The 13,600-nt window shown below is 54.0% G+C and overlaps 2 protein-coding genes across 2 annotated transcripts in view; one reads left to right on the forward strand and one right to left on the reverse strand.

The window, feature by feature from the left end:
* Positions 1 to 2,750: 2,750 nt before the first annotated feature.
* Positions 2,751 to 6,257, forward strand: ETH_00011720 (uncharacterized protein; the record flags this gene model as incomplete). Its single annotated transcript, XM_013376555.1, has 4 exons — positions 2,751 to 4,484; positions 4,910 to 5,044; positions 5,490 to 5,753; positions 6,015 to 6,257. The coding sequence occupies 4 exons, from the start codon at positions 2,751 to 2,753 to the stop codon at positions 6,255 to 6,257; spliced, it is 2,376 nt and encodes a 791-aa protein (XP_013232009.1).
* A 2,052-nt stretch (positions 6,258 to 8,309) lies between these two features.
* ETH_00011725 (uncharacterized protein) overlaps positions 8,310 to 13,600 on the reverse strand; it is a gene marked incomplete at both ends in the record, with an annotated part of 6,860 nt that continues 1,569 nt past the window's right edge. Inside the window, 10 exons of the mRNA XM_013376556.1 lie at positions 8,310 to 8,450; positions 8,818 to 9,001; positions 9,227 to 9,415; positions 9,662 to 10,110; positions 10,487 to 10,686; positions 10,874 to 11,136; positions 11,390 to 11,538; positions 11,907 to 12,125; positions 12,704 to 12,826; positions 13,063 to 13,586. Of these exons, the coding sequence (XP_013232010.1) occupies positions 8,310 to 8,450; positions 8,818 to 9,001; positions 9,227 to 9,415; positions 9,662 to 10,110; positions 10,487 to 10,686; positions 10,874 to 11,136; positions 11,390 to 11,538; positions 11,907 to 12,125; positions 12,704 to 12,826; positions 13,063 to 13,586 (2,441 nt within the window). The remainder of the gene's footprint in view (positions 8,451 to 8,817; positions 9,002 to 9,226; positions 9,416 to 9,661; positions 10,111 to 10,486; positions 10,687 to 10,873; positions 11,137 to 11,389; positions 11,539 to 11,906; positions 12,126 to 12,703; positions 12,827 to 13,062; positions 13,587 to 13,600) is intronic.

Below are 13,600 nucleotides of genomic sequence, written 5' to 3' on the forward strand. Positions count from 1 at the left end.
TTCAGCGGGCAATAAAGTATCAGCAGGTTGTACTTCAGTGACTACCGGAGTTTTAGCGGACAAGCCAGTGCTAGCAACAGCAGCTGCAGCAGAAACTGCTACAACTGCCGTTGAGGCAGCAACTTCATGGGGTAGCGCGGCCTCACTGGGGTCGGGATTCCTGTTCGCCGTCGCGGCAAAGACCAGTTTCGAGATAACAGCAGCAACAGCAGCAGAAAGCTCCAGCAAGCTGCAGAAAGCGGCAGCTATGCCGCAGCAAGCTTCCTCGCATGTGCCCCGTTCTGACTTGGATAGAGCACATGGTGCTTCTGCTGCAGTAGCACAGGCTGTCAGTCGAACTGAACTTTCTGCCGCAGGAAGCACCAGACATTCAGGCAATGCAGCACCTGCAGAGACGGCGGCAGCGCCGGGAACAACAGCATCGCAGCTGTAACAGCAACGGAGGCAGCAGTCGGTGGGAAGGAACGGATTTTATGCCTGCCCTTGCAGGACAACTGCAGCAAAGGCGCAGCCCGTGACGTAACCATTAAGAGCTGCTGCTGCAGCTGCGAGTTAATCTGCGTGTGCAATTTCGCTGTTGGGTCTTCAGATATTCTCTTACTTTCAGCGGCAAACGGCGGCGATACATGGCTACTGCGGTAGCATCCGTTGCTGCTGCTGAAATAAGCCATACTAACGGCCAGCAATAACAGTGACAGCAGCTGCAGAAGCTCAGTTCCGAACTGAGCAGCGGTGGGGCTGGTGAATTGCTGTTTCTCTTTCTGTTGATTATTGCTTCTTGCTCGCTTCTTTTGCCCGTTCTAGTTCGTTGCTGTTTATTCTATTGCTGCTGTTTCCAGCAGCAAACAAGCAGCAGCGGCTGCTGCGGCTGTAACAGCAGCCGCAGGGCACTTGACTGCAGCTTTTGTACTGCTGTCATGCGGTGTAACACGTGGGGCTAGTCGTAGCACACAAAGAAAGGAAAAGCAGACGTGGTGCTCAGACCTATCCGCCTGGGTGTTTGCATAGATACCGAGGCCCCCTGTAGGCCGGCTGGTGGGGAAGGTCGCTTCAACTCATGAACTTCAGTTTTTGTTTGTTTCATTTAAAGAAAATGGAAATTTAAGGACAAGAGCGCAGCGAGGACAGGCTGGTACTTCAAGATGCCCTAGGTAGGCGTGCACTGCCTGTAAAGGCACAGAAGAAACAGGTGTGCACGCATGCATAAGTAGATACACACCTAGATATTCTTGCGCCTAATGTATTTATAATGACGAACACGTAGAAGCCAGACGGACACAAATAAACCTGGAAGCTTGTTGAAATGGATCCCTCTATAGATGCGTGCATTGGAGTACAAAACCAAGGCCAGCGATAGGTGCACGTTCATGTTACATGTATACATCCGTACACGGCTTCATGTACACACAATGTTGAATGCAGGGTGCTTGCATACTTACATATGAAACGATGCTTGTTTGTTTGTACAAGGCTACACGCCCACACAGTTATAGGTGTGCCTCCAAATAGACACCAAGCTAACGCACGCATATACACATATGTATTGATGACAAGCATATGCTCGTGCAAGTGTAGGCGCATGCCTGCGTTCACGCTTCGGTGCATGAAACGCACACTTGCACATGTGGACGTGCGTAGGCACAGAGCGAGAGCGTGCTGTGAATTTGTGCATGCATTCATGGTAGCATTTGACTTTCCACGCTTGTAAGCAGGCGGGTGTTTCAGGGTCCAGGGAATGCTCGTACATGTGCATCCGTTGTGATCGGTATTCGCTTGTGTACTTGCAAAAGGCCTGTTATGAGGTCTATACTCGGAGCTCGACGTAAAGCGGAGCTCACTGCGGATGCTGTGGTGGTGTGGACTTCTGCTTCATTCACTTAAATGAAAGGGAACACAGTTGTACAGGAAGTGGTACGCCTCAACGGTAGCGTTCGTGAGGTATTCAGCTTCATTGTCTATTCAGTTGACTCTAGTTTTGGCTTATAATTGAGTATGTTTATGGGGCAGTTCGAGGAAGAGAGAAATGTGCAACAGGGAACTCGCGGTCGGCGCCCAGCTGCCGAACCGCCGCCGACAGTCTCGATTGGCTTTGTAGAGGATCGCAGCCTCTTGGAATACCCTACTAAATTTGAATAAAGAAAAAGTATATTTTAAACCGTACTATGCTGTTAATGAACAGCAAAGGGGGACTTGAGACACCAGGTGGGCCCTTCCTTCGGGGTCCAAGGCGGCAGCACCGCCGCTGCGAGCTGGGGCCCCAGGGCCCCCGGGAAGGAAAAAGCATTTTTAGCTTACGTTAAGTACAGTTACTTTTGTCGTTTGTTCTTCTCTTGCTGTCGCAGTCCTACTTGTGTCTCATATACGTGCGTCGGGCTACAAAAGAGGCGAATACCTCGCCAGGAGCGACCGCGGCAGCTGCTTTCCCTCTTCTTCTCCATTTTTCCTCATTATCTGCAAATAAGAATAGATACAGAACTTATGTTCTAGTCATAACGTATTTGTTTCTCCAGCTAGCTGCTACTGCACGCCCTGTCCCCGCCGCACAGGCGCAACGTCAACCGTAGCTCCTACTTTTTTTCAGCCGCAGCTGCTGCTGCTGCTGCCACTGCTGGCGCAGTTAGTGGCGTTGCTTTTTCTGCCTCTTTGGGACCTGAAGCTGCTGTTGCTGCTGCTGCTGCTGCTGCTCCGAGTTGGCGCATCAGCTCAGCCCATGGGGACCCCCCTCGCGCTAGTCTTCCTCTGCAGCTGCAATGGAAATTAATGGTTCTGTCTCCAAGCAAAATGAACCTTCCCTTCTTCTCTCGGAGTCCCTTGTAAGGACTCCCTGGGGGCTCTGCCTGGGCCCCAAGAAGGAGTTTTGGACCCTTCACGGCCTTCTGATGCGCCACAGGGGCGTCCCCACTCGAAAGCTGGCGCTGCTTCTGCCACAAATATTGCTCTTGGCTGTTGTTCTGCTGAGTTCCCCCGCCTGCTGCCGTGTGGTGTTTGTGTCTCCCCATGGGGGGCCCCTGCTTGGCGTTTCTGCGTCTGTGGACGCTGAGTTCGCCCCCTGGGGGCCCCCCGTAGAAGAGGTGGTGGGGCAACTGATATATAAAGGCAGCAACTGTGGGGCCTCCGACCCCACGCTGCTGTCGGCCACCTCTCTGGACTTCCGCCCCAAAATTCTGCGCCTGTCGCTGCTGAGTGCCCTTGACTGGCTGGCCACGCGGCTGCTGCCCTTTAGGAGCAGGCTACGACAGGGGCACCACAGTGGGCCGTTTTCTGCTGCTCTTACTGACTTCCACTTTGTCCCTGGTGCTGCTGCAGAAGAAGCTTCAGCGCTGCGCGCGCAAGCGCTGGCTGCAGGGACGGATCCGCTTGCTGCTGTTTCTGCAGCAGCAGCAGCAGCAGGCACAGAGGCATCTGCGCCAGCTACAAAGGGCGATAGCTGGCGCTGGGCAATGGAACGCACGGGAGCTGCTCGCAGGGAGTCATTAAAGCTGATGCTTCCCTTTAGCTCCTTCTTGTGGGTAGAGGGGAAGGGGCCCTGGGCGCCCCCCGAGGGCCCCCCAAGTGGCCCTCTCGGCGGTGCCACGACAAGCAAAACCTCCATTACCTCACTGCCAATTTCAGACTTTTCAGTGGAGTCGGACCACGAGCCCTCGCAGCAGCAGCTGGAGCAGCAGCAGCAGCAGCGCGAGGCAGAAGCTGCTACAGCAGCAACCGCAGAAGAGGGAGCCACTGCAGCAGACGCCGAAAGCGTAGCAGCAAGACAGAAAGAAGAGAGCGCCATGCGGGCAATGGAGGCAAGGGGCTTCTTTTTACGGGGACGGGAGCGGCGGCCAGAGAGCATCCACAAGAGGGTTTGGCTGCTTGATCAGTGCAAGGAGGAAGATCTGCTGCTGCTAATCAAGGCAGCAAACGGCTCTGGCGTTGCTGCGCTGCTGCTCACTGACACTCTGTTTAAGGACTACTCGGTGCCTTTGCTGGGCAACGTGTTCGCTCCCAAGCCCCTTATGCCCGTCGCCTCCGTGCCAGACTCCCCGCTGCTGCAGCAGGTGAAGCAGCACGCAGCAGCAGCTGCTGCAGCAGGGGCGGATCCGCTGTATGTACTGGTGGACCGGTTACCCTCGAAAGGCGCGGACTGTGGGGCGCAGCAGCCGGTGCTGCTCGCGTCGCTGCTGACTCTCCCATTTTGGTGCTTGCTGGCTTGGCTGTCGCAGCAACAGTGCGGGGAGGACAGGGGCCGCGACGTGACTGCGCTGCACAGGCTGCTGCTGCTGCCGCCGGCTCTGAAGGCCACAGCTGCTGCTGCACATGTCGTGTACGCCCTCCAGTGCCCCGCCTGGAATGCGCCGGGCTCCCAGTACATCATCATGGCGGTTATGGCTTCCGAGACGCTTTTTCAAACCCTATTCGTAGCATGCATCTTGCTTATCAGCAAGGGCTACCTTATCACCAGAGAAACACTCAGCAGCAGTGAAAGCATCGCCATGGCAGTGCTGGTAAGGCAACACAACACCGCAAACTGACTCTGATGTTAGTCGTGCTGCTCCCCTTGCTGCCGCTGCTGTTGCTGCTGCTTTTGCTGATACCACTTTGCTGCTTTGAGTTGATACATAACGCGTCGTCTTCGTTCAGTTGCTCCCTCTACCCCTTAATTCATGCTGACTGGCTCTTACTTGGCCGTACGTACGGCCAATCAACAGCCAGGCAGCATGAGCAGCGACGGCAGCCCAAGGTGTACGCACGCACACCTTGGGCCGCCGTCGCTACGATTCTCTGTGTTTAGCCGTCCTTTTTGCCTTGTTTTGAAGTTCGTTTTCTGTTTCTGCTGCCCCTCACCACTCTACAAAGTGGGAGAAATTGCTGCTGCTGTTTTCCATTGCTGTTTGCCGCTCATTTGCTGCTGCTGCTGTTGCTGCTGCAGATAAGCGCCGTGTATGTCATGAGCAGCGTCAGCCAAGTGGACCCCCTGGAATGCTTGCCGGCTCGTTTGGTTCTCCAGCTGGTCACTCTTGGGACAATTCTGCCCTCGTGCTCCAGCTGCATCCGAAAAATCAGGGTATGATTCCCTGGGTACACCTACACCTTAACTTTAGATGCGCAGTCATCGTTGCCTTGAAGTGTGTACAGACACTGCGCCTTCGGTGCATGTACAGAGCTCATTATCTTTCTTCTTGTATCGGTAGTAGCAGCAATTACACAAAAGGCGACAGCTAGCGGCGCACAGAATACCAGTCCAAATAACCACCACCAGCAGAAGCAACTGCAGCAAAAGCAACTGCAGTACAAGCAGGTGCCGCCAAAGAAATTGCAGCCGATGCTGCAGCTGTAGCTCCAGGCAGGACAGGCCCTGGCTATGAGCTCAAATAATGTACTTTGAGCTGTAGCTCGCGTCACTCTGCCTCTGCAGCTTCCACTTCTGCTCCTGCTACTTGTGCTACTGCTGCTACTGCTGCTGTTGCTATTCTTCTGCAACTGCTACTGCTGCTATTGCTGTTTCGCAGCTGCGCCTGGAGTACGTGCGTGCTGCGGGCCTTGAGGATTTGCGGCGGGCGTTGGAGCTGAAGGAGAACATGTTCGAAGTGCACGCTCTGTCGTGCTTTTTTTTCTTTGTGGTTTCCTGCCTCTCATCCATTTCTTTTCTCCTTATCTTAGACCGCCCTGACCTTTCCGATGCTGTCACCGTCTTCCTCGAGCTGGGCTTGTGGAGTGTCGTAGCAGCAACTTTCAGGCCTAGGCGAGGGCTCCCTTACTTCACGCTTCTACAGGTGAGCCTGCTGCAGCTGCTGCTGTCCGTGGTGGGAGTACTGTACTGCTGCTGCTGTCTTTGGCGGAAGCGCCGTTGCTGCTGTCCATAACAGCAGTGTTGCTGCTGCTGTCTGTGGTGGCAGTGCTGTCGCCGCTATGGTGGTAGTCCCGCTGCTGCGGGCGATTGTGATGATGTTGCTGTTGCTTCTGGGATGATCTGTCGTGTTTGGTCGCTGTGAACTTTTCCCTGTTTCCTTTTCTGCTGCCTTTGTCTTCCGCAGGCCGTAGAGCAGCAACCCATCTTGCCCATGTACGCAGCAACCCCGCTGCTGCGCTGCCAAGATGGGCTGTCAGATTGGGGAACTTCGCGCGGCGGCGCCGGCGGCGCCGGCCAGCTAGACGAGTCCTTTACGGGGGAATGCCCTATTCTGATTGTGAACCCATCAGCTCCAGGCTCCAACGCCGACGCCTACAAGGGCCTCGCTGTTGGCACTCTTATCGCCCCCCGCAACCCGCAAAGCTAACTACCAAGCGCTCCCACCGTCCGTAGCTGCTGACGCTGCGCAGGCGCCACCGAGGCCGTTCTGCAGCTGCTGTTAGCGCCCTTGCTGCTGTAGTCGCTGCTGATGGTGTTGCTGCTGTTGGCCGCAGTAAAAGAAGAACCAAGGTGGTTTCTCTTGGGCTCCTGTTGTTACTGCTACTGCCTTTGCTTCAGAAGCGGCAGCAGCAGCTCTTGTTGTTGCTTCACAGTGGTTGCGCCGCTGTGTTCACTTGTTTAGAACTAGTTCACCAATCGACTACTTCCAGACCCCTCATCCCCTCCAGCGCTACCTATGCCAGCACAACAATCTCAGCAATCAGAATAGTAGCACCAGCACCAGCAAACTCAACAATAGCATCCGTGAGCGAAGCCAGAAAAAAGAAAAGGCTGCGCACATCCTCCGTGGGCGGGCTCTGGGTAATTTTAAGAAGCGCCCCGCGTTTTTTTTGGATGCTGTTTCTTTGTTGCTGCATCTGCAGAAGCAGCACCATGTGCCGTGTTTTTCTTCCGACAGAACTGCAGCTTAACCGGTTGCGCGCTTCGGGCGCAGCACTTGTCTGCGCGTACTAGTGTCGTGTTTTGCAGCAGACAGAATAAGTAGCAGCAGCAGCGATTCAGCTGCTGCTGTTGCCGCTACAGCTTCTGCTGCTGTCACTGGAACAACAGGATTAACAATGTTCTCTACGGTCATCAGTGTTCACTCTTCCCCGATTTGTGGAGGCCGATATGAACCCATAGGGTTCCTTTGTTTGTTTTGTGCCCTCTTACGACGGCTAGCAGGAGCTGCACTGCGCTGCTCCAAGCAATTGACCAGGCTTCCAACTCCTCCTTTTAAGTTGATCTAATTCCGCCTTTGTGGAGCAGCGATGGGTGCCTCCTTTCTTTTTGGATTCTTCTGCAGGAAAGTATGCCTAGTAAACGCACGCAACTGATTGCGCGTTATCTGCCCTGGTGTTCTTGCATATGGAGTACAGGCACGAAGACTCTGTGCCTCCCCAAATACATATATACATATACATATTATACATATTATATATATATATATTGCACATATAGATCTATCACCATTCATCTACATTTGCACATGCTTTGCGTGTCCAGTTTGTTTCATGGATTTATATCTGCTCATTCGTCATGAGCTCACCTCGTTACCCACAGTGCCAAACTCTAGAGTTATCCCAGACCACGTTCAAAGCCCAACAGTGGCTAAAGCTGAGATCTACTTCCATGAATGCATATACACCCACACAAGTCATAGACAGCTATATGTATACCGCAACATGGCTCGCATTCCGGCGAAGTAGCAGGCCTCCGAGACACTCTCCTATGAACTTGTCTGCGGTGTATCCGTTCCTGCTCACGTTCCTAACGGTCTCTCAGGCCCGCAGTACAGGGCTCTCAGGAGCTACAAATCCCCAACAGGCCGCAGCAGCAACAGCAACAAGTGTCGGCATACAGAACGGCTTGATAATCGCTTGCAACAGCTAGCCGCACAAAGTACAATGCAGCCCCACTTCTATAAGACAGTTACGCATTTGTTTCGATGAGTAATTGTTTCCGTTTCCATGGGTGTCTTGACGAAACAGACAAACCAAGAAACAAGCGCAAGCTTGAAGTGCAGCAAAAGCTGGACGTCCCCTGCGCAGGTCGCAGGGTTCTGACCAACTCCGGCAGCAGCGTCGTTGCAGCAGCTGCAACAACAGCAGCAGCAGCCTTTGCTGCTACTCTCGCTGCGGCGGAAGCCCCTGCCTGCTCTCTCTGCCCTCTAAATTTACTAAGGCCTCCGACTCGAAGGCCCCTTGTAAGCTATAGTGGCTCTATAAAGACTGGCTGGCGACGGAAACTGACAGCAAAAGAACAAAGCAGCTCAGGGGGAACCCCCAGAAAACCCTTGGGGGACCCCGCGATAATGCTGAGCCCTCCGCGGTGTCTCTGCAGCCGCGGGGACCCGCGCCGCCTTTTAAATATTATCTATTGTATGTTTCGAAGACAGAGCTGAAGCGACCAGCAACCACCACTGGTGACCAATGGTCCTTCAGTCCCGCAGCAAACTGGCGGCCGCCGCTGGAGAGCAGCCCGGGAGCCCCTGTGCCAGCGTCAGCTCCAGAAGTTCCTGCAACTGCCTCTTTCTTTCTGGGGATTGCGCAGAAACCTGGCGAGCGATGTCTTGGCACATCTGCGCACGGCAAACAGGGGGACAGGGAGGAAATGAATTGTGGCAAATGATGCGAAATAAGAGGACTCGAAAGTTATACGACGACGCTGCGCAAAAGCGGCTAATTACAAAAGGAACCAGTAGTGCTACTGAGACGCAACGCTTCAAGCAAGCACCACAGCCTCCACTGCCTTCCTAGGCTCGCTACACTGCCAACCCGTCTGCCTAACCTCCTTTTGCCTCCTTCTCTGATATACTGTTAATACTCAATGTATCTTTCTCTATACAGACATACATATGACTACTATACATGGGACTCTCGCTGCGCGTTTCTCCGCTCCCTGCTGTATCCGCCTATTCAGGGTCACTGCTACTGCTCGAGACTCACTTTGACCGCGAGACCCTCCTCATCGGGCAGAGGAACTCTAAGGCCCTTTCTGATGAGCTCTGCCCCTTTGGCCGCCCAGATATCCGCAGCAAACAAAACCCCAAAGGCCTCCGCACACATCGCCAGCGCCCGTGGGTTGTCCACCACGAAGTCCGACAACTGCCCGATCAGGACATCGCCGAAACTGATCCAACAAACGAGAAAACAGCACGCGCAAGCAGGAAAATAAGAATAATGCAGCAGCACAGAAACACAATGAAACAGCAACAGCGCAACAACTGCTGCTGCAGCCGACAGCGCAGACACGGAATAACACCTCGAAGATAGTTCGCAAGAGAAAAGCGGCTTCACCTGCAGCAGTGGCGGCGTCAGCGCAGCAGCCAACACAGCAGCAGTGGCAGCAACTTACTAGTCGAACAGCACCTGTAGATCTGCTGTTGCTTTCAAATGCTCAGCAGCAAGCGAACCGATGAGCACAGCGTAACGTGCGCTGTCTGCTGGCCGCGAGTCGCCCAACCCTTTCTTGAAAACCGCTGAGATCTGCGCGGCGCTGTCATGCAGCGGCAAACTAAGGGAAACGAACTCTGATAAAGAGCTCCTGTGTGGACAACCGCAACCGCAGAAAGTTCAACAAATATAAATAGAGAGTCTCATTTGATAGTCGTCTGCAAGAGCACCAGGCAGCAGCGGCTGCTGCGGCTGCATTTGCTGTTGCTGGCAAAGATGCTGAGAAATGCGCATCAGTATATACGTTTGTGGCGAATGCAACTTAGGCGGCACGCGTGCACGCATGTTCGTGCATGTCCCCTGTCCAATGCTGCAGCGCCGGATTCTGTAGACTCACTCTATAGGGCACTTCTCCACTACGAACTCAAAAGTAAGAAGATCCACTTCCTTCTTCATCACCTGCGCCTCGTACGGTCGCGACACTTCAGTGGCCGCCGAGGCTTTGCTGCTGCTACTGCCTGCTGCTGCTGCTGCTACCGGAGCTGACAGCACTGCTGCTGCTGGTGATACGACAGAGCTGCGCGAAAATGCAGGCGTGCCGCTGCTGCTGCTGCTGCCTGGCGTCCTTGTCACGGTGGTCTTAGTAGTAGGAGTTGGTCGTTTGCTATTTGCTGTCGCCGTTGTTGCTTCCCCACTGGCAGCAGCAGCAGCTCTCTTGTTGCTAAGCAGAACCCGCTGCTCCTCCAAGTAGCTCTTGTATGGCATTTCCCGGCGCAACCCCACCGTAAGAAACACACCGTCTTGCGCCACCTTGATAGCTCCCCCCATCAGCTCGTCCCTCTTGGCCTGAAGCAGCATCCAGTAGCAACAAAGGCAGGCTTAGGCTTGGGTGTTTGCCGAATGAAATCAACACATCCACTCCACATCATAGACAAACACGGTCACTATGCCACAGAGGTTGTCTGCCTCGATCATCTCGAAGCAGTCTCTAAGGCGAAGGAACCCTATATCCTCAACCTAGTGAGAAGAGCAGCGCCCACACTGTTACGTCTACGGGTCATCTAGGGTTAAGGCTCTATAGTTTGCGTCTCTCTGATTTCCCTGCCTTCAACCCCCGCAAGTTTTTCGCTACTGCCCAGAGTTTAGAGGTATGCTTTCGCCAGCAGGACCACGCAATTCATGTTTTTAGCTCAGGGTTTAGCGTTTAGGGTTTGCGCCTCACATCTTCTCTGATCTGGGCCACGGACTTCGCCACGTCTCTGAAGACCTTCTTGGTCCAGTGGCGCTGCCTCAAGTCCAGAAGGTCCTGGATCTTGAAGGTGATGCGGCTCGAATAGCCAGCGCGCAGCTGCAGTTCCTGCAGCTTTCCAATGAACTCGTTCATCATGGCGCGAGAGGAGTCTTGGGAATCCATGGTGTACCCTAGAGAGCAGCCACCAACACAGCCCACCCCATTCAACTGGCAAGCCACTCTTCACCTTGCATTCAACTGCTCAGCCTGAAACTTTACGGCGCTGTCGCTGGGGCTAAGGACGCATGCGACAGCCACGCCGCTGCAAATGCTATTCGTTTCCCCGCTGTTGGCGTTTCTGCTGCCGCTCCTGCTTACCAATAGTGGTGAGAAGCTCGGTGAGGCACTCTATGAAGTGCTCGTCTGGGAACGCGTCGCCCTTGCTGCTGAAGACGAGGGCGTGCACAACATCATTCAGTACATTGGGGCTCAGCGCCCGCCTTAGGAAAAGCTCTCCAATAAACCTCATGTTGCCCAACACCCTGGTTTTCTTCTTCTTCAGCAGCTTCGCCTCATCGTCCGCGTCTTGGCACTCAGCGCGTTCCTCCTCAGTTATCAGCAGCACGTTCTTACCCTGCAGTCTGAGACGAACACAAGCAGCAAATGGTGCGAGACTGCACGATAAATACATAAAAGAAGGGAGAAAAAGCAAACTGCAACATGACCAAACAGAAGGCATGCTGCGGTGGTAGTGGTTCAACAGCAGCGAGCTGGGCCGTGCAGCAGGACTTCGGGTAAAAGCTGAGGCTCAGTTTCTCTGGCCGTTTTTCCCCATTCTTGTCTTTCTTCTGAGTCACAAAGGGGTACTTTCTTAATAAAAGTGCATTTACGCACCTCTCAAACTCATCTTGGCACCTGTTCACGAAGGTCCTGTGGAAGTTGATCTTGCGCTCTTCACCTGGCACCGTGAAGTCGGGGCTCCTCCAGCGAATGATCTGGTACAGATCTGCGTACATTTCACTGTACTCGGGCTCGGACACGGCCTGCAGAGCGTCGAAGCAAGCAGCAGCGCAGCAGCAACAGCTCACAAATGAGTGCGAACCCAAAAAGCTAGAGCAGGAAACGAGGGAAACGGAACCACGAGAACAAATAAACGAGTTGCACGGTTGCCATGTGTAGGAACAATGCAGACACGCACACAAAAAGGCAAAAACGCACAGTGAAGAAAAGCAAATTTATGCATGTATGGCAGCACCACATGTCACGCAGCAGGTGTAGCAGCGAGCGCTGTAGCAACCCCAGCAAAGCAGCAGTAGGAAAAACTCTTGAAGCAGCAAGCAGCGCAGCAGCAGGCGCCACGCTGTCTACAGCCACAGCAGCAACAGTAGCAGCAGCAGCCGTAGCAGCGTACCTTGTTGAACAGGAGGTCAGAGAGGAGCTCGAGGTCCGCGACGGAGTCAAACTGCTCGGCCTCGAGGCAAATTTTCTCGCAAACGACGCCGAAGTTGTCTATTGTCAACTTGTTCAGCAGCGCGTTCAAAGAGCGCCTTTTTCTTTCTCTAGGGTCTATTTCCCGACCCACGCGGAATCCCGTGGACGTCGACAAACGGCTCATAGACGACTGCTGCGCCTGCGAGCCATAACAAATGGTGACAGTGCAAATTCATGAACTGCATTTGCCACAGAAAGGCAATTTTACATGCAGCTGAAATACAGATATATGTGTATGCATACCTGTGCATGCATGAGTGCATGCGTATATACGTGCATATTCGTACAAGTGCCGAAAACAAACAGCCTAAGGCCAACTTTTAAACTCGCAGAAACGAATAACGACAAATATCAACTGACACTGCCTTCAAGACGAATTCAGAAAAATACAGACATGAGATGCGTACGCATGCATATGTGCATTTTATACACGAATACTATGTGTACACAAGCAGACATTTCCACACAAACGTATGTATGTACACACATTAATTCATATAAATTCATATATAGATAGATGCGCAGGTAAAAGACACAAATGTCCGCGCTAAGGAAGTGAAAAGAAAAACGAGCTCCTCAGGAACAGAGTAGTGAGCACAAAACAGGAGCAGACGAGCAACCAAGAGTTGCTAAATAGAGGAGACCTCGAGGGGCGGAACGACAAAAAGAGGTAAGAGCAGCACAGCAAAGAATTGCAGCAGCAGCAGAGGCCCTTACTGGGGGCTCCCGCGTCGGAGGCGGCGGCCTGTTGCCGAAAAAGCCACTCAGCTTGGTGTACCCGTCCGTGGGGGGCCCTCGGTTGACTGCAAGGGGGCCCCTGGGGGCCCCTGCTCCTCCGCCCTGCGCAGCAACAGCAGCAGTAGCAGCAGCAGCAGACGATGGCAACAGCAGCAAAGGGAACGCCACCCTGACAGCGCTCTAGCTGTTCCCATCATGCAGCAACTATTCAGCAACAGCAAGAGTCAAGCCAAAGAACCCAAATCAATAGCAGCAAATAGAAAAAAATGCTAATATTTAGACTTCAAATGCAAACACATATATTTCTACACGCAGCTGCACCCCCTCTAGAGCCCTACCCCTCGCCACGAAAGGGCCCCTGCAGCCGCGCTGCCTGGGGCGTTCAATCTGCTGTCTCCTTGGCGGTCTCCTCCGTCGAGTTCTCCCGGGCCTCGCAGCGACCTGAACGCGTTGTTGCTACTGCTGCTGCTGCTGCTGTTGGTGCTGCTGCCGCCTGCGGCTGCTCCTGTGCCTGGCCTACGCACGCCCCCAAACAGACCGGCTCCCAAGCCGTTCACGATGTTGCTGCTGCTGCTGCTGCCGCTGCTGCTGCTGCTTGCAGCCGTGGGTCCGCTGCGGCGCTGCCAGTCCCTCAAGCCGCCAAGCCCGCTGCTGCTGCTGCTGTTATTATTGTTGCTGCTGCTGCCGAAGCTGCCGCTCTGTCGCCGCATCTCCTCTGTGTCACCGCAGCAAAAGCGCCAATCCGGGGGCTCGATATGAGGCCTTAGTGCTTTGAAGAGGCCGACGAGCTCGCTTATAGAGTACTGGCCAGGCGCTGCTACTGCTGCTGCTGGTGTAGCGGGTGCCTTTGCTGCTGCGGGTCCTGCACCCAGCGCC

Source organism: Eimeria tenella, genomic scaffold (assembly GCF_000499545.2).
Source record: "Eimeria tenella Houghton genomic scaffold, Eth_scaff37, whole genome shotgun sequence".
NCBI lineage: Eukaryota > Apicomplexa > Conoidasida > Eucoccidiorida > Eimeriidae > Eimeria > Eimeria tenella.